The sequence below is a fragment of the Barbus barbus genome (genome assembly GCF_936440315.1).
Source record: "Barbus barbus genome assembly, chromosome: 32".
Taxonomy (NCBI): Eukaryota; Metazoa; Chordata; class Actinopteri; order Cypriniformes; family Cyprinidae; genus Barbus; species Barbus barbus.
In genome coordinates, this window is record NC_136760.1 from 805,815 (window position 1) to 827,279 (window position 21,465).

The window sequence follows — 21,465 nt, forward strand, 5'->3', positions numbered from 1 at the left end:
CACAGGTATATCTGTAACAATAGACAACAATACATTGTATGGATCAAAATTATACATTTCTCTTTTATGACAAAAATCATTAGGATATTCCATGATGTTCCATGAAGATATTTAGTAAATTTCCTACCGTAAATATATCATAACTTCATTTTTGATTAGTAATATGCATTGCTAAGAACTTCATTTGAACAACTTTAAAGGAGATTTTCTCAATATTTAGATTTTTTTGCTCCCTCAGATTCCAGATTTTCAAATAGTTGTATCTCAGACAAATATTGTCCTATCATAACAAACCATACATCAATGGAAAGATTATTTATTCAGTTTTCAGATGATGTATACATCTCAATGTCAAAAAATGTACCCTTATGACTGGTTTTGTGGTCCATAGTCATAAAATAAAATGTCTTCATCTCCTGCTCCTGCAGGGAGTCAAGTGTTTTGACTTCAGCTTCTCTCTGGGGCTGCTGGTGACTGCTGGAGTGGGTTCTGCTGTCAGACTGTGGAACCGCTATGTGACCTCCCGCCCAACTGCGGTTCTGCGCAGTCACCAGACCACTGTGGTGGATGTGGTTATTCACCAAGCATTGGGCAAGATCTTCAGCTTCTCTAAGGACGCTGTTAGTTTTCCTCCTACCAGATGTCAGAGTGCAAACAGAGAGAGCTATATAAAAGATCCTGGGGTTGGATTTCACAAAAATCTCAAGAAGAAATTTCTTAAGAGAAGTTCCAATTTCAAGTGCAATTCTTGAGAAATTCTTAAGAAGTCCTCATGTATTTTAAGAACATATTATTTTTTTCTTAAGAAAAAAATATCAAGCTTTGACATTATCTGATTGTATTGAAGAGTCCCTGATTGAAAATCATAATAAGCGTGCGCAGAATTGTGCTCTGTTTTGAGTGAATGCGTCCTGTATTTGTGTGCACACTGCTCAATGCTGCCTTACAAATATAATTTCTTATTTATTGGCTAAAATTAAAAACAAGGTCTTTTTTTGACTCGTTTTTTAATTGTTTCTGAATTGCAAATTCAGTTAAAAGTTATGTCACGCATAATTATGACCAATCATTGTTTAAATTATTAATCATTGTGTCCCTTCAGAGAACTCATGCACATCCCTAGTTGTAGAATTATGTATTATATGTAGCTGTTGTTATGTTTTAATTCTTAATTGCAACAACAAATTTGAAACAACCCGTGCAAATATCTTATCTTGGTGGATTTAAGACAAGATGGAGGTTATCCTAACTTTAAGAAGTTATGTATGATGGTTTTTAAGAATATTTTCAAGAATTTGAATGCACAAGTTTTTCTCTTAAAGGAATAGATCACCCTAAAATGAAAGTTTGCTGAAAATGTACTCACCCTCAGGCCTTCTGAGATTGTTTGTTTCTTCATCAGAACAAATTTGGAGAAATTTAGCAGTACAAACACAAAGCTTTAGTCTTCTCCAGATGTTAACTGATGGAGTGTGGATTATTGTGATGTTTTTATCAGCTGTTTGGACTCTCATTCTGACGGCACCCATTCACTGCAGAGCATCCATTGCTGAGACACTGATGCAGAGACACATTTCTACAAACCTGATGAAGAAACAAACTCATCTTGAATTGCCTAAGGGTTTTTTTTTGCATTTGAAGTTTCATGTTTGACGGCTGTTGGCATGAGAAATGGAAATCATGGAAACGTCTCTCTTAAATGCAATAAAAGTCAAATATAATGCTCCGGTTTCTCTCCGTGTCACCTTTCAGGTGCTGAAAATATGGGATATTCCTTCTCAGCAATGCTTAAAGACAATTCTCCTGCAGTTCCCTAATATGCATCTAGGCTTCACTCCAGAGCATGGCAGCTTTCCTCTGCTCCTCAGCCTGACTCCAGATCCTGTTCTCCTGGTGACCTGCAGAGAGTATCTGGCCACGCTTCATCTGCACAAGAGCGAATCCAACAGCAGCTCTGGGATTTACACCTGCGCTCTCTATAATCCTCATCATCAGCAGGTTGGTGTTTGGGTTCGTTTGATTGATGGTTTGTGGACTGAACATTATAGGTTCTTATTTTAACGTGGTCTAGGTAATCACAGCCTGCGCCGACTCCACGTTGACGGTGTGGGATGTGAAGACAGGCATTAAGAGGATGGAGATAAGGAACGCTCACGGTAAGGAGGAGGTCTCCTGTATGGCACTAGATGTACATCAGCGCAGACTGATCTCCGCAGCCACCAATGGCACTATCAAGGCAAGTCTCACAAGTCGGGACACATTAATAATAATAAAGTCCCTTTGAGGCGAGTCATTTCACTCAGCGGCCTTCTTTGACTTCTTTTGATTTCATTAATGCAAGTACAGCTCCTATCTCTTTGAATGGGGATGGATTAAATTCTCCAAATTCTCTTACATTTTATATTTGAAATCACCAATGAAAACTGACAACAATTATCTTCTTTAAATTCTTGGTGGAATGTCCTGCCCAACTCAATCCCAGCAGCCATATTCAAGAAACGGCTAAAACACATCTCTTCCATCTTCATTTGACTCTCTTAACTCTAGCACTCTCTGTTCTAACTCTATATGATCTGTTTTCTTTTTTTTATTAAACATGTATTCATCATCTGATAGCTGAATAAATAATCTTTCCATTGATGTATGGTTTGTTATGATAGGACAATATTTGGCTGAGATACAACTATTAGAAAATCTGGAATCTGAGGGAGCAAAAAAATCTAAATATTGAGAAAATCTCCTTTAAAGTTGTTCAAATGAAGTTCTTAGCAATGCATGTTACTAATCAAAAATTAAGTTTTGATATATTTACAGTAGGACATTTACAAAATATATTCATGGAACATGATCTTAATATCCTAATGATTTTTGGCATAAAAGAAAAATGGATAATTTTGAACCATACAATGTATTGTTGGCTATTGCTACAGATATACCCCAGCGACTACCCCAGTGCCACACCTAAGACTGGTTTTGCGGTCCAGGGTCACAAATGACTAAATGCAAATGTAATAAATTTTGTTTCTTATCCTCAAACTTTAAAAAGTATGTTTTTCAGGCTTGACCAGCCAATGCCCTGTAAACAATGTGACTTTCTCCCATTCAATATTAATACGACTGCGCCATCTTTGTATATTTAAAGTCTTTAGTAGTAATAATAATAATAATTTGTTACATTTATATAGCGCTTTTCTGGGTACTCAAAGCGCTTTACATGAAAGGGGGGAATCTCCTCGTCCAGCACCAGTGTGCAGCATCCAGCTGGATATTGCCCCAGAACGCCCAGCACACACCAGCTTACTGGTGGAGAGGAGACAGAGGGATGAAGCCAATCAGTGTATGGGGATGATTAGGAGGCCATGATGGTCAGAGGCCAATGGGCAAATTTGGCCAGGATGCCGGGGTTACACCCCTACTCTTTTCGAAGGACATTCTGGGATTTTTAAAGACCACAGAGAGTCAGGACCTCGATTTAACGTCTCATCTGAAGGACAGTGCTTTTTACAGTATAGTGTTCCCGTCACTATACCGGGGCATTAGGACCCACACAGACCACAGGGTGAGCACCCCCTGCTGGCCTCACTAACACCTCTTCCAACAGGAACTTAGTTTTCCCAGGAGGTCTCCCATCCAGGTACTGACCAGCTCAACCCTGCTTAGCTTCAGTGGGTGACCAGTCTTGGGCTGCAGGGTCATATGGCTGCTGAATTTAAAAGCTTTTTATTTCAGATAAATGCTGATCTTTGGATCTTTCTATTCATCAAAGTATCCTAAAAAAATGTAGTTTTAAATATTGATAATAATAATAATAAAAATGTTTCTTGAGCAGTAAATCAGTATATTAGAATGATTTCTGAAGATCATGTGACACTGAAAACTGGAGTAACGATGCTGAAAATACAGCTGCAGATCACAGAAATAAATTACAGTTTAAAATATACTCAAATAGAAAGCCGTTATTTTAAATAGTAAAAATATTTCACAATATTATTGCTCATACCTTTACAAACAGAGTTTCTAAGTATGCTCTGCACGTGCAATTAAGCTGTGATAATTGAAATGGTGAACTGCTGCTGATTGGCTATTTTTCTAGTAACGTGTGCATTCTCTTGCTATAGGTGTGGAACTTACTGAATGGCCTCAATCTTCATAAACTAGAAACTGTCTCCAATGCAGAGGTCACCGGGATCATCTGTCACCACGACAACCAGCTTCTAGCCACAGGCTGGAGTCGACTGATCGCTCAGTATAGCATTGCGTTTTCAGAAGTAAGGGCCAGTTTGTGTCTCAACCATACACACTTTAATGGCTACTTAAAAGCAAAAAGGGCTTTCAGCCAGAATACACACATAAAGTGCATTTTTTCTGGTTCTGTTCAACTCGGTTTGTGCATTTGTGGTCATACCTTGAGACGTCTATGCCAACAAAGTGGGGTTTAAAGGTGGTCTGACACAGCAGAACTGGAGATCTCAAAGACATTTACTGAAGTGTATCTGTGAGTGCAGGACATCTATGTAAACGCAGACCTGTCCTGGAAGTCTGGTCGTCAGCACGGTGAGGATATCCTAGCCATGGATCACTGTCCAGGCCTGGGACTTCTGGCTACCGGGAGTTATGATGGAGAGATCATTATATGGAGCCTGGCTCTGCAGAAACCCATCACACGACTGCAGACACACCAGCAAGAGAAGTCAGTATGAAATCAGACTGCAAAAAATGGCATTTTCCTTGCTTATTTGAAATACAAGATTTTACGTATTAAGTGCACATATTAGACACTGAATTCCTTCCCAGTGCACCTAAACTGTTTTTGGAAACAAGTATTCATCAGCTTGCTAGCCAATCCTAAAATGCAGTTCATTTACAAATATAAATCTAGCAAAAACGGCGTGTTTGGTTTCAAGGGTCAGAGAGAAGGTTAAAAATGAGGCGAAACTAAATGTTTCTGGATGAATAACCACAACTAACAACATAAGTGGGAAAATAGTACAATAAAGTGTAGGAAAAGTGTACAAAACGGCCTCTTTATAATATCCCTGCAATGTGCATAATAACCTTGCAATTTGTATAATATAGTTAATGTTGCATGATTATCAGTTAAAATTCCTGTGCGCTGAGATTCATAGCAAATAATGCACAGTAAGAAAAAAAGTACAAAATGTCCATTTGCACTTTAAACAACTATTTTTTAAACTTGTAAATAAAACAAAGATTTTTGGAGTGTGTTTTAAAGGAAAAACTCGTAGTCTTTCAACTTAAAGTTGTAGTTCAATTAAATATGTTAGTTGCTGTTACTTTGTAATAATTAATACAATTTTGCAATTTATTATTTTGCAAAGAATATTCTTTGAACACTGATTTTTTTCATTGTAGGATCCAGATTATACATTGAAGTGGCAAACCAACACTGTGCAAAAATTATATTGCACAATTAAAGAATTGCATTTTATTAATATTATCATAAAGTTCATGCCAACAGTTTGCAAAATTATTAACATAGCATTGTCTGTATAGGTAAACTGACTGTTTTGATTTCTAAATGTCTTTTCACCAGTTTCATGCATTAAGACAGGTGCTGTTGTTTGTATATTAGCTTATGGAGTGAAATAATGTGCTTCTGTGTGTGTAGAGCTCATCTGCCCGTTCATAGACTCCTGTTCTTGCAAAGACGAGCCCAGCAAAGTAATTTGAGAAGCGGTGCTGTGCTGCTCAGCTCACAGAATGGATTTGTCTTCTGGTGGAGCATCTGTGGGTCCGGACACAACCACGGTAAACATAATACCTGAGAGCAACTGATGACAACTTAACACATCTCAAACACTATAATACAGACCGTTTTAAATTGCACTTCACTTCAGAAACCACAAATTTACACTGTAAACTGCCAAAAAAGTCTGGAATAATTAAGATTTGTAATGTTTTTGAAAGAAGTCCGCTCACCAAAGATGCATTTATTTGATAAAAAATACAGTAAAAACTAATATTTTGAGATATTCTTACTATTTAAAATAACTATTTTCTATTTTTAATATATTTTAAAGTTAATATTGGTTTATTTAGTTGTGTAGGGCACAACATTTTCTATTCAGTATATTTAAAAATGTTATTTATTCCTGATTTGCTGTTTCAATGTTAAAAAATGTTTTTTGCTTAATATTTTTGTGGAAAAAGGAACGAGACGCTGAGTCGCGAGGCCACACTTCCGGCATCCCTGCCAGCGCTTGCTTCATTCTAGAAGCTCCCTCCCATCCATTGGACAGATTTCATTGGTATACAGAGCAGGTTACGCTGTAGGCGTTCCCCAAAGCGTCTCCTGACGCAGCGTCTCGTTCCTTCGAGGAACTGGGGTTACATACGTAACCTAAGACGTTCCTCTTCAGGAACTCGAGCTGCGTCAGGAGATGCTATGGGGAACGAGATACCCACGGCACCAGACTTCCAAGTCCCTGCTCTGTGTGTATCCAACGGAGCACAGCTAGGGCGAGAGAACGGAAAACCTGGAGTGGCTCGTATGTCTAGGCCATAAAACCTGACAAGGTCAGGGGTGTAGACAATCCCGCAGCATTGCAGATGTCCTGGATAGGGACACCTGCGAGAAAGGCCTTGGAGGCCACCACACTCCTCATAGATTGAGCTCTGACTCCCATGGTGAGGGGAGGTCAGAAGACTCATAGGCCATCTGAGTGGCATCCACGGACCGACTGCCTCAGTGCACCACGGAGGAAACGTGTACTAGGGGTTGTCTGCCCACTGTCAGTCCACCAAGAGGGTTGTGGTAAGCCGAGATTGCCATCACATAGACCTTCAAGGTTGAGAGACTGGAAGCTATGAGCTGTGCCCCCTCAGGGGCCACACCCACAGCTTCCACCACTCCGGGCGGGGGTGCACAAGGGTGCCTCCTGCCTGTGAGAGGAGATCCCTCCTGACTGGAATCTCCCATGGAAAGCCGTCGAGGAGGGAAATCAGGTCCGAGAACCATACTCGGCCCGGCCAGAACGGGGCTACTAATAGCAGCCGGAGTCGGTCCCGGCGCACTCTCTCCAGAACTCCGGGGAGCAGGGCAATCGGGGGAAAGGTGTACAGCCTCGGCCATGTCTGTACCATGGCATCCAGCCCCTCGGAGCTGGATGACGTAGAGAGTACCAGAGGGGACATTGCGCTGTGGCGAAGAGGTCCACCTGAGCCTGGCCAAACACTCTCCAGATCTACTTCACGACCTCAGTGTGAAGTATCCATTCCCCGGATAACAGCACCTGCCTCGACAGGGTGTCTGCTCCCACATGCTAACCCAGACGCTCAGAAGGGAGCGGCATGCTCAAGGTGACCCTCTAAGTTGAGGGGAACAATGCCAGCTCGACCAACAGGAGAGCCAGGAGGAAGCAGCATGCTCATAGGCGACCCTCTAAAGTGAAAAGGCAGAGCTCTGGAGAGCGGAGCACTTAACTCTCAGCATGAGAGGGAACTCAGACGCTCAGAAGGGAGCGGCATGCTCAAGGTGACCCTCAAAGTTGAGGGGAGCAATGCCAGCTCGACCAACCAGGAGAGCTCAGCCTCATAGCCCACGCAGGGATCTGGTGCGCCAGCCTGTACAGGGGGCGTGAACCGCAGACCTCCTTGGTGGTTGCTATAAGAGACCACCGATGTGTTGTTGGTGCGAACTAACACATAGCAACCTCTTCGGTCTGTGTATTTCAGAGCCTGAAACACGGCCAGCATCTCACTGATCAAGCGAGATGATGACCCCTCCATAGACCGTGGGCAGGGCGGCCACTCATGACCGCTCCCCGACCGGTGAAGGATGCGTCCGTCGCTAGCGTACGCGGCGACACGGAGCTCCCAACACCAGGCCCAGGGACAAGAACCAAGGTTGTCTCCACATGTCCAAGGCATGTAGGCACCGCCGCATGACCTTGATCATGCGAAGCGGGTTCCCCCCTCGGGGAGAACCCCCTGGTTTTGCGCCACCACTGTAGGGGTCTCATGTGCAGCAGGCCAATAGGTAACACGTTGGACGCAGCATCATGGGACAGATAGCTCGCAAGTGTCTGTTCCACACGCGGCATCACTCTGTGATCGCGCTCACTCGTCCACATCACATACCGTAGTAATCAAGAGGGGACGAAGCGGCGGGCCGAATTGATTTCCCTACGACCTTGACACCTCAGTGTGGAGGTCGGAGAAAGAAAAGGCAGGCTCGGATGTGGAGGCGAGTCTGAAACCGCAGAAAATGCAGAAAACCCTCTCTGCGGTTCGACAAGCCACTCCACAAGCTCCTCATATTGGGGTGACAGAGTGGGTGCAACATGCTCGACGCTTCCCATGTCAACCTCCTCGGAGGAAGACACGAGAAACGCTGACGCCGCTGCCCGAGGGGAAGTAAGCGCGAGGCGGGCTTCCGAACTCAAGGAGCGGTCATGGGATCTGACAGGTGAGGATGGAGATAGAGACTCGCTCGTCTCCGATCCCTCCATCAGATCCCGCCGCGAACCCCACGAGCGCCGCCTCAGCGGAAGCGGGCAGCGCCGCGGGGAACGCCAACACACACAAGCTGTGTGTATCCCCCGCATACACAAAAAAAAACATCTGCAGGGAGGAACACACAGCTCGTATTGCGCTTCTCCCATATTCCAAGCCTTAAACTGGCTCTTATTAGACATAGCTAAAGACAGACAACAGTAAATAAGACTGACAGAAACACAGAGCGCTTGCTGAATGACAAAAAGCTGACGCCGGTTTCACCGCACGTGCTTTTATACCAGCTGGTCATTACGTCACCTCGCCCGTGACGTCCCTCCCATCCATTGGACAGATTTCATTGGTATTCAGAGCCGGTTACGCTGTAGGCGTTCCCCAAAGCGTCTCCAGACGCAGCTCGAGTTCCTGAAGAGGAACTTGATGCACTGCCATTAAAAAAGTTTGGGATCAGTAACTTTAAAACAGAAATTAATACTTTTATTCAGCAAGGAAGCATTTGATCAAAATTAACCTTCAATAAATGCTGTTCTTTTGAATTTTCTTTTCATCAAAAAACCTGAAAATGTATCACTGTTTCCTCAAAAATATTAAGCAGCACAACTGTTTTCAACAGTGATAATGAAAATAATTTTTTCTTGAACAGCAAATTAACATATATAAGGAGTAACGAAGCTGAAATTTCAGTTTTGCATCACAGGAATAAATTACATTTTACAATATTTTCACATTGAAAACACTTATTTGAAACTGTAATCATATTTCACTGTTTTACTGTATTTATGATCAAATAAATGCAGCCTTGGTGAGTATTATAGATAGTATAATATACAATAGAGCTGTTACTGACAAAATTCCTTGTTTGTTGGAGCCACAAAAGCTCAAAGATAATGAAAAAGCAGAAAAATCTTTTTTAATCTGATCATCTGGCTTTTACTCAGTTTCTGGGTGCGCAGATGTTTGTCACACAGAGCAGTTCATTAATGATTTGTTTGGCCAATCATTTCTGATGCAGGACAGTTCTATGCGCCTGATGGATCTGATGAGAGCGTGATGGGTTTAAGCACAGACCAGGAAAATAGTCTACTAGTCACCGGAGACACAGGCGGATTCATTAAGGTCTGGGACATCTCACAGTACGCCTTATCCGCTGCAGATACGGAGGTATGGAAATTAATGAGCACGTTTACATGCACACCAGTAACCTGACATCGCAAGTAAACTGCGTTTACAACATGACTTCATTAATAAATCAGGTTATTTCTCTGCTGTGATGTCAAAATATAATCATTTGTATCTGACTCCACATTGTCAGTTGATAAAGCTTACAACATGTCAGCGGGAAACTTGCATCTCATATGTGTGTCCCTGCAGCACAAAAGCAGTCATGAGTAACACAGGTATATTTGTAGCAATAGCCAACAATACATTGTATGGCTCAAAATTATACATTTTTCTTTTATGACAAAAATCATTAGGATATTAAGTAAAGATCATGTTCCATGAAGATATTTTGTAAATTTCCTACCGTAAATATATCAAAACTTAATTTTTGATATTAATATGCATTGCTAAGAACTTAATTTAGACAACTTTAAAGGAGATTTTCTCAATATTTCGATTTTTTGTTTTTTTGCACCCTCAGATTCCAGATTTTCAAATAGTTGTATCTCACCCAAATATTGTCCTCATATCCTAACAAACCATACATCAATGGAAAGCTTATTTATTCAGACCGTTGTGACTGGTTTTGTAGTCCAGGGTCACATATTATCCTCTCATGCAGTTATAAATACAGTGTTTTGACTGAACCACTTCTGCTGCATGAGAAGAGTCTGCATTTGTGATATATTCCTTCTTTCTTTACTGCAAATGTCTAAAATGAGCTTAAATCTGCAATAATGATGCGTTCCTGTCACGTATCACATGTGCGCACTTCAATAAGCCAACAGAAAGCAGCTTATTGTGTTTACATGCCGCACAAAATTGGAGTCAAAGGCTAAAAACATACCTGTGTTTATGCTTACGCCGTTTATGACCCTACTCCGATAAAAGAACATGACCACATGCATTTTTGCCTTTTTAAGCATAATGAATGTGCATGTAAACACGGCCTGTGTTTCTGCATTTGAATAAATGGCTGAAGGACTCTCAGCTTATCTGTCTGAGCTCATGTGTGTCTCTCTCAGTCTGCAGAAGATCTGCCCTCGCTGTTGCACTCTTGGAGGGGTCATGAGAGGGCGATAGTGAGCAGCGAGGTGCTGGCATACGAGTCAAAACTCTTCGTTCTGAGCGTCTCGGTGGACCACAGGGCCTATCTCTGGACCCCTCAGGGAACTTGTGTGGGCTGTTTTGGACAGGAACAGCAGTGGGATTTGAGCAACCCGGACACTTATCAAACCAACAGGTATAATTGCACATCATTTACGCAGCGTGTACGGTTGAGTGAGCAAAATCTTCCCTTCCTCTGACCTTTTAATTCTCTTGTGAAGGAGACACTTGGCCCCATGTGTTCAAAGGCCTACCATCTCTCTGCGCACGTTTCAAAAGAACGACTTCCAATGATAATTGTCAAATTGATTCTTAAAAGGTGCATTTACTTACCAGGGTCAGGTGACCTGTTTTCACAACGCCAAATAATCTCTGCAACAGTTACAACACAGCCCTAACGACAGACGAGTGTACACTCAGGATGTGATTTTTACAGATTTTCTTACAGATTTATGTATTTCCCGACAAAAAAAAAGTACAATCTTTGTGAATCGCGTCAAAAGCTCGGATCTGTTCGCAGTAAAATCAGCTGTGCACAAACTCGAGCTCTGCAAGCACTGTGGGATTTGGCCACTCATGCATTTGAAAATGCAACACGCACAACCATCTTTCTAAATTTGTAGAAGAATCATTTATAATTCTGTTGTCAACAAAAGAGAAGCATTAAGGTTTTATGCCAAATAAAAGCATTATGGTTTAAAGGTAGGCGATTTCATAGAGACTAGCAATAGCAAGCTAGCTTTGAAAGCATAAGATCCCATCCTCCCTGCATAAACCGTCTCCAAAGCCACGCCTCCTCTGAAACACATGACCGTACACAGACAGAGCAGAGGATAATCAGCGTCAACGCTGTCAGATTAGCTCATGTCTCATTCACCGCTGAGGAAACATTACAGTATAAAGCGCATAACAATGCCTGCATTCTTGCTTGCTCTGCAGTAGCGTAATGAACTCGCTGATGATGTATCACATCTGTGCGAACAGGGTGGGCGGAGATATGCAAATACACACGTTGACAGGCAGGTAGGACAGCCTATCGTAGCCCTCGGACAGAGCAATCTGATTGGACGAATGTTTTTAGGTCCTACGCCTTCCACAGACGATATAAATACATTTAGAGCACTTCACTTAGTGATGTTTCAACCAGCATCACAAAAAATGCTTTTCAACCAAACCACCTACCATGCCTTTAATGTTTGACAGCAAGGAATTAAGACAGTCTAAGACATATTAGTATAGTAATTTTGCTCTGTAAAATGAAATCATATTATTGTTGTATTGTATTATTATTATTGTTATTATTATATAATGTTATTGAATTATTTTTCTTCTTTATTGTCTTTTTACTGCAAAAATAATTGTCTTAAATATTATTTGTCTTGTTTAAAAACAATACAGTCTTTTACTTGTTTACTCGTTTACTTTTAAATTGAATAAATAAGTTGAAATAGGTTTTGAATGAAGTTTTTCTTATCCAACTATTTATTTATTTATTTTTCAAATGCATTTATCTTCTTTTAAGAATGTTTAGGTATTTGTACTGTAAAACAAAATAATAAAAAATATATATGTTTTTATATCCTTGCACCAGTCAGTGCAGTTTAAAGCCTCTTTGCAGAAAATGTGCCATTAGTTCTGCAACTAATTCTCCAGAAAAGCAAGAAGATAGGTATTTAGCCCAAACTAGAAGCTCATATCCTAGGACAGATGTGAGTCTAACATCTGGTGTGTCTGTAGAATATTTGATTAGTGTCCACATATGGCAGAGCAGGTTTGGCTCTGAACTCACTGAGAGGCTTTAACAAATAAACCCACAGCGTGAACGATGTCAGATATATCTGCCATAAGCATTTGGCAGAAACGGCAGTGACGTGTTGAAAGGTAGTCAGAGTGAACGCTCATTTGGTTATTATTTCTGGAGATGTTTGAACATTTCTAGTGCTTACGGAAAGGCAGGGGAAATGGGACATCTGTCAAAGTGTCTATTCATGAAGAGTCTCTCCACAGACGTCCTCCCCTGAATCAGTAGACCGCCTCAATCTGTTAGACTCAGTCCATCACATACAGCGACAAGATTAGAATCATAATACTGTATGTTCCTACAGCACAAACCCATAAAATCCCAAAATGAATTGTGTCTCTCAGAGTATTTTACTTAATTAAACAGGTTGGTGCAGACATTTAATGAGGACTCACGGTTGCTTATTAGCAAAGCAAGTTTAAGATACCCAAGGCACGTTTATTCGATACAGTATTGAAATGGGTTAATATGGTAGATAGGCTTATGTATTGAATCATATCAAATAAAATAGAATATAAAAGCCTTACATTAAACACTGTCAAAATTCATCAGGAGTAGATCATAAGCAATCACTGTTCTTTGATTGTGAACTGCTCTGAAACGCCGAGCCAAAAGAACAGCGCCAGTTTTATACTTTGAACACGCAGAGCACACATTTATTTCATTAAACACTACTTCTGAAGTTTAAGGGTCACATTAGGCCATATCAAGATTACTGTTTTTCTTTCCATTCCCAAATTTAAGACCTCTTCAAATGATCACTAAGACTTGTATTATACCATTTAAAGCTATTTATGACCTTAAAGTTTATCAAGCTCAATTTAAGACTTTTTGTGTTCTTCAAAGAAACAACATGAGGGAGAGTAAATACAAAAAAATGATACAATATTGTCCTATTTTTGTAGCCTTTGCTACAAGTGTGTTTGTGCCACTGAGATGCATTGATGCACTTATTGCTGGTTAATGTTTGGCAGCATTATGCGACCGCATGTCATGACATGCACATCCTCACTGACCTCATCCATTCTGTCAATTATTGATGTCTTATGATGATACATTAATGCCCCCCACAGAGAACATACCAGTCCAATCAAAGAAGAGGAGGAGGAGAGGACCGAGGACAGCCAATCACGTGTCAGCGCTGGGAGTTTCATCTGCTGGGGTGAAAGTTCAGAGGTCACTGGGACAAGCCTTAGTGCGGGTGATAGTCAACAAACAGGTGAACTGAAACTCTCATTATGAGCCATTATGAACAGTATGACCCCTGATATTTACACTGTTCACATACACTACCAGTCAAAAGTTTTTGAACAGTGAGATATTTAATGTGTTTTAAAGAATTCTCTTCTACTGACCAAGCCTGCATTTATTTGATCCAAAGTACAACAAATGCAGTAAAATTGTGAAATATTTTTATTATTTAAAACAGCTGTTTTCTGTGTGAATATGTGTTAAACTGTTTCATTGGGTTTGGTAAATGCATGCATTTAGTTTCTTTTGCTACAACAATTCAATACAAAAAATGAATGACCCATCTCAGAGTAGCTTTATAGAATCTACGGTTTGTGAAAAAAGCATGCAACATCCATTGCATCCAGGAGGGACATTTGGTCAAAAACCTTCCATCTCCAGGTTGTGAAATCTCCTCAATGAGGTTGAGGAAAGTGGAATAAGAAGGAAGGAAAATGTCCATCATTCTCAGCTGGGTGTCAAACCAGTCTCTGACTGCACTGGAATGGTGCAATGCCACATTACTGCATGTGATCACATATATTGACAAGTGGTCTCCCACCTGACCCCTTTCTACCTCTGGCACCAGTCTTTCATGCAGATCTTCTAAAATCTCACATTTATGCAGGAGTGCACTTTTCCACACAAGATCAGCCCAAAGAGCTCCTCTTTTACTGTATACTGTATGGTCATGTGATTGAAAGAACCGCAACACCTGAGTGTGTTTCCTAGATGGGAATCAGATGTAATTTATATATTTGCATAACATTATATATTTGCAAGCAGCTGTTTCTCATTAATGAATAAAAAACGGGATATGTTTCAGTTCACAATATGAACAGCTGTTCACTTTGACTTTAGCCTATAAGTTAGTTATAGAACATGATGTATGTGTTCTGACATATAGTGGGAAAGCGTTTGGAAATTTGGCAGTAAAATTAAATTTGAGTTTGTGTATAAAATAATTAAATTTGTGTTAACTGCATGCATTTTGTGTCAAAGCAACAAGAAATGCATTAATTGTATAGTCTACACAAACGGATGCTGTGTTAAGAGTTTAGGAAAATTGTTATTCAAAATTGTAAAAAAAAACTGTGAATTGATCAAAAGTGATGATAAAGACATTTATAATGTTACAAAAGATTTCTATTTCAGATAAATGCTGTTCTTCTGAACTTTCTCTTCATCAAAGAAACCTGAAAAAATGTACTCAGCTGTTTTAAACAATAATAATAATAATAAATGTTGACTTGAGCAGTAAATCAGTATATTATTATGATTTCTGAAGATCATGTGACACTGAAGACTGGAGTAATGATGCTGAAAATACAGCTGCAGATCACAGAAATAAATTACAGTTTAACACATATTCACATAGAAAACAGCTGTTTTAAACTGTAATAATATTTCAGAATTTTTACTGCATTTTTGATCAAATAAATGCATCCTTGGTGAGCAAAGGAGACTTCTTTCGAAAACATTAGCAAATCCCGATCAGTACATTTGCACTCACTTCTCACCTTAATATCAACCCAAACAACAAAACCGTCCAACAGAGCAGCATTACTTGAAAAGCAATGCTTTTATAGACTCGACTGTGAATAGTGAGCGTCAGCGCAGACCCACAGGATATAGCAGTTTTCTGAGCTCTCTTCCCTTAGCTCCGGCTCTAAGTCCTCGTCATGCCAAAACAAGCGATTAACTGAGCCTCCCGACTGAGCTGGGTGTGTTACTCGGCTCCTGCAGCTGTCTAGACGCTCGTCGGAGAATTAGACGTCTGCTGATGCTCAGTATCCTCCAGTATCTTCTTGATCTTTCAGAGCAGCTGCTCAGGGGATTCTGGGACAACATAGAAATTCAAAGTTTTTGGCATAAAGTGTGATCCACTCTAAAGCTCATTCTGTCAAAAATGGCCCATTTAGACAAGAATATATGTATATATATATATATATATATATAAACTGTATGTATGTACAGTACACACACACACACACACAGTTAAGTTGAAGCACTAAAATTACTAACTGGAAATAATATAAATAAATTAAACCTAAATGGTAATATTTAAAACTAACACAAAAAATAAAAGCACATAACAAAATTACTACAAATGTAACTAGAATTAAAATGAAAACTGAAAATATAAAAATAAAATATTAATGAAACTGTAATACTAAAATAACACTGGTTCAGAAAGATGTCACATTACAGAAGTTAAATGTGTTAAATTGTCTTTACAGTTTGTTTCAATCTCTAACAAGCGTTTACCAATACTTGAAGCACTTTTTATAAACTCTTGACACAGCAACACACCTACATCACACAATTAGCCAATTAGTTCATATTCTGGCCACATTTTGTTAAATAAATAAAAACTCTATATTTCAAAATGCTAAATATCTTTTTCTACATAAACTAACTCTATCAAAACACAGCAAACCGATTCTAAATCGAGGCATTCGGTCAAAACATTGCGACTGGTTTTCTATCCGATAGGAACATACAGTCAGTCATAGTGCATAGACTGTCAAAATGATAACAATTAATGGCATTACAAAAACTGCATTACTTGTCATGTCTCAGTTCTACCTGCAAGTGTTGGATGTGGACGGTGCCCCATGGTAGCTGATGCCAGTGATCAACAAAAATTACAACACGCATGGCCTTTGATTATTATGCACGTTTGTTTCCATCACAGAATAAAAACAGTAATTGTGACCTCTTTATCTCACAATTCAGACCAATATTGGAATTATGAGTTTACAACATCTTGCAGTTCAGACTTTATCAGAATTGTGAGATACTGTAAATTCACAATTGCAAGAAAAAAGTCAGAATTCTGAGATAAAGTCACAATTACCCATTACCCTTTATATTCCATGGCAGAAATAAGCTTCTCAATTTTGAAAGTATTTTCAATACTTTTGAGCTGCTGTTATAGCAGAAGTAGAAGGTTTATACTATATTTAAGGTTTGTAACATTAGGTCTTCAATGCTGACATGCTGTGTTTAAGCACTTGTAAATATGACTATAAAGATGCATGGTTTTGGTTTTGGGTAAGCTTGTATGAAAAGAAAATGTAAGCATTTTAGAAACATGGTAATTGCCTGTATATTGTGTGAAAACAACACAAATTGTGCTAATGGTATGGTCACAACAGATGGATGTTGTGCTAATTGTGTTTAGAGTTTTGAAAATGTGACTAGAGATTGGACAAAAGGAAAAAAACTGTAAACATTTATTCCAGATTAGATAAGTTTAATTTCTGTGTTAACATGTAATGTCTATTTCTGATTGCAGAGTTAGCTCTAGACCTGCAAAGAAGCCGTATGGCTCTACAGACCCCAGACTCTGACCGCAGCAGCTCTTTAGAAAGGTTCCCACTGCCTAAATACAGTAAGGTAAGTCAGTTCAGTTTATATGTGACCCTGCAGCACAGAAGCAGTCATGAGTAACACAGGTATATCTGTAGAAATAGACAACAATACATTGTATGGATCACAATTATACATTTCTCTTTTATGACAAAAATCATTAGGATATTAAGATCATGTTCCATGAAGATATTTAGTAAATGTCCTACCGTAAATATATCAAAACTTCATTTTTGATTAGTAATATGCATTGCTAAGAACTTCATTTGAACAACTTTAAAGGAGATTTTCTCAATATTTAGATTTTTTTGCTCCCTCAGATTCCAGATTTTCTAATAGTTGTATCTCAGACAAATATTGACCTATCATAACAAACCATACATCAATGGAAAGATTATTTATTCAGCTCTCAGATGATGTATACATCTCAATCTCACAAAATTGACCCTTATGACTGGTTTTGTGCTAAAACTGCAGTACTTGACAGTTTGTAAAGGGTTTCTCTACACAGTACAGTCTGTCTTCGCCGTGTGTCTCAGGTTCTGTCTGGAGATCATGCATTAAGGGATCTGGAGATTAAGATGACTGCACGGCAACGCAGGCCACGGGATTCTGGCCGAGAAAAACTCTGTCGCTTCGGGAACGAGTTCATGCCGCTTCAGTCTCTGGAGCTGCCGGTTAGTCAGTCTTTCCTTACATGTTCAAATCATTGCCGTTAATATGAGCATGAGTTTGTGTTGAAATGGTCGGGATGGGACAGTTGTTGTGGCACAGACATGCTGGTTGTGATGTCACAAAAAAGCTAAGGCTGAGCCCATGGTTATTAATGAAGTTGTGCACAAATATTGTAACTTTATCTTTTATTGTTTTGAATAAATAAATAGTCAACTAAAGGAACAGAACTCACTTAGGAACATCAGCATTATTTGAAATTAAATAAATAAATAAAATCCATATATTTGAATAATATTATTAAACTTAATTGAAATGCTAAGAAAAATTATATTTTAAAAAATTATATTCCAAAATTTCATATATATATATATATATATGGCCAAAAAGGTTAAAAACCACTTATCTTTGAGACCAAATGAGATGTGAATTGATACATAAATTGGTACAGAAAACCGAATTGTTTGTATTTTTATTATTTTTATAAAAAATAAAATAAAAAATTGTATAGAAAACTAAAATACAAATAAAATCATTAAACTTTAAAAATAACAAATTCAAGATTTAAAACAAATAAACATAATTCAAATTTTTAAAAGTTAAAAATATAATATTACATGTAATTTAAAATTGTTGCTACCACAACCACCTGACACACATACACACACATAAAAATATATATATTCTTTTACTTTTTCCCCACCAATGTGATGAAAAGTGGTGAAGACACGTTCTGTGACAGTCGCACAAACATACCTGTGGCTACATGACACTGGGCACTGATTGAAAGGTTTGCAAAACCAGCGGAGGATAAAAACAAAGACACCACCCTATTTTTTTATCCCTTGTGTTATGAGAACAGCAGCAGAGTTTGGTGTTCAGTGCTTGCTGTGTGTTTGTTGTCTTGAACGCCTCAACACACTGAAGTTTTGCTTGACCAGGGAAGCCTTTGGTGAGGTGGAATGAGAAGACTCAAATGGGTTTTCCCTGTAAATTGTTCAAGTGAATGCCTGGCTGGAAATGAAATGAGAAGTGCATGACAGAGGATGGTGAGTTTATGGTGAAAGAGTGCCAGGATGGGCTACTGACCGTAACGGCACGTTTAAGGGAGCGAGACATTGTTATGGCAACCACATCACACAAGTCAGACACATTTCACAGTGGAAAAAAGAGCATTTAAAACCCTCATCTAATTTAAGCAAGAAGCAGTTCACAGTAGCTATGTTGCTATCCAAAGATGCAAATTTAACTTATGCTCAAAACTGGAATATTGCATAAAACATTCATGAATTAAGCACCGTTTCCATCCAACGAGTCAAAGAGAACAAAATCATCACTTCCTGATAAACTGGAGCTAATTATCAATAAGAAAATCAGACAAGCCACTGCATATAATAATTTTCATATTTGATAAATGACTTGTGCCTCAGAGCGAGCAGATGAAACACAATAAATGCTGCCATTGCTTTCGGAGGTGGATGCCTGATGTTTGGAAACAGAAATACTTGATTACAGACTTTTCTCAGGCATTTCAGAACGACCAAAACAACATATCTGATGCTGTGCAATGAGATCGGTCCGCTGGTTAGTAAGGTTATGCCGTCCCATAGCGCAAACTCACATGACTGTTTTGATGCACAAATGGAATTTATTCGGTAAAAGTGTTTCCATCGTAGTTTATGTGCATTTGTTCCTCATTGGATAAAAAGTTTATCCTACTCAATTGTGCGCTTAAGTTTTTTATGCACATTTTTAGATTTTTTGTGCATCTTGACGTTTCCATCCAGTGTTTTTTATGCGATATTCCAAAATGTGCATAAAGATAGGTAGATGGAAACATAGCTTGTGTTTTATTAGCCACAATCATGTGAGAACTGTGACTGTAATTAGAGATAAAATAAGTGTAACTCTTTTTAGGAGATCGGTGAGCTGAAAGATGTTCCTTTGAAGCCTTGGAGACTGACGATAAGTCCGATTTCCTCTCGTATGCTGTCTTCTGAAGCTCCTCTGCATTGTGAAACACTGGAGGACTAGACAGCCGTATGATGAGGACACAGGGTTTATTTTTTTACCGCAGGTCAGTGACTGTACACTGATTTACACTGTTGTGCACCGAAGTGCACCTCCTCGGTCTTAACAGTTTAATAGACATTGCTTTTGTGCCATCATTGTTCAGTCACATCAGTGTTTGAATGCAATATGTATTATTTATTACAATATAGAGGAAAATTTGAAATTTGACAGTGTATGTATTTTAGCAATAAATAATTTTTCTTAATTAAAAATGAGGTTGTATAGACATTCTGTTGATTTTGTCCTCAATTATTAAGCTGACTGAATACATTAAAATGTCTTTCTAAAAAATCCTGGCAACAAAAGATTTGTAAATTAACATCTTGAACTAGGAGTGGGGCGATATGGCAAAAATATCATATCACAATTTGTTTTAGAAATATCACGATTTCACGATTTTATCACAATTCTTTGTCATGTTGGTTTTACTATTTTATCTGAGCAGTGCAGCCTAAATAATTTCCCTATTATACAGACAAAGCCTTTCAAGGTAACAAAATATAAAAAAGAATGGTGGATATTTAGGCCAAAGTGGGCGAAGATAAAAATCTTTGTCATTATTTTATCTTTGTTATGAAAAATAAGAACAAAGATACACATTACATATACACATAATATAAAATAAAACAAACAGTGCTTTATTTTCAGGTAAAATAGGTGTATTTAGCAGCAGCATTCAAGAAATTGAATGAACAAATATAAAAATAAAACACTTTATAGATTGATTCCTATTAAAGCAACTGTATTATTATTATTTTTTCTCATTGTGTTTTGTTGTTTTAACATTAAATAATAAATATTCTGTCATCTGTCTGTCAATTCTGGCATAATGTTTTATTTTTATACCATCATTTACTTAATTAGTTTTAAACCTGAATGGGTTTCTTTCTTCTGAAAATAAATGCTATTTTGAAGAAGTTAGAAAACCAAACCGTTGCTGATCCACAGTGACTTCCAATGTAGACCAGCAATTGCTTGGTTACCCATGTTCTTCAAAATATCTTCTCTTGTGTTCAGCACAAGAAGAAATTAATACAGCTTTGGGACAACATGTGAGTGAGTAAATAATGACAGAAATGTCATTTTAGGGTGAACTATCCCTTTAATTACAGTCGGCAGCATGTTTAGTTCTGTCCCTTTAAGACCTGCACGCATCTAATATATAGACACGCATCCATTTTTTTCTCAACTGTTTACTTTCATTTTCGACATAACCAACTGAGTCTATATGTAAACAGTGTGTGTTTTGACAGTATTAGCGCAAAATATAACTTAAACGCTGTTTAACATGCCTTTTAGTTTGCACGCTTCGGGTGTACGGGCTCAGTAAAAGTGCACGTCAGACGAGAGTGAAAGAAACGTTTAACCGGCAAGGCTTTAAAACACACAAATAATGCACTTTTGTGATTGTGAATAAGTGCAGTATCCCATGAGAGTAACTCTACCGCTGAGTTAACACTGATGTGAATGTATGTGGCGTTGTACAGTATATTGATACTGCGGCGCCAGAACTGGAGCTGATAGAATGTGTGCTGTAGCACGATACTACCATATTTCTTCAAAAGCAGATC

At 38.8% G+C, this 21,465-nt stretch overlaps 1 protein-coding gene across 1 annotated transcript in view; it reads left to right on the forward strand.

Moving 5' to 3' along the window:
• Positions 1–20,122, forward strand: part of LOC306852569 (cilia- and flagella-associated protein 337) — a 27,594-nt gene extending 7,472 nt beyond the window's left edge. The window contains exons 10-21 of the mRNA XM_079389503.1: positions 429–620; positions 1,753–1,998; positions 2,072–2,236; positions 4,119–4,268; positions 4,506–4,690; positions 5,630–5,769; positions 9,488–9,636; positions 10,662–10,879; positions 13,618–13,763; positions 17,076–17,176; positions 17,689–17,826; positions 19,739–20,122. Coding sequence (XP_079245629.1) covers positions 429–620; positions 1,753–1,998; positions 2,072–2,236; positions 4,119–4,268; positions 4,506–4,690; positions 5,630–5,769; positions 9,488–9,636; positions 10,662–10,879; positions 13,618–13,763; positions 17,076–17,176; positions 17,689–17,826; positions 19,739–19,855 — 1,947 coding nt within the window. The 3' untranslated portion in view covers positions 19,856–20,122. The remainder of the gene's footprint in view (positions 1–428; positions 621–1,752; positions 1,999–2,071; positions 2,237–4,118; positions 4,269–4,505; positions 4,691–5,629; positions 5,770–9,487; positions 9,637–10,661; positions 10,880–13,617; positions 13,764–17,075; positions 17,177–17,688; positions 17,827–19,738) is intronic.
• The last annotated feature ends 1,343 nt before the right edge of the window (positions 20,123–21,465 follow it).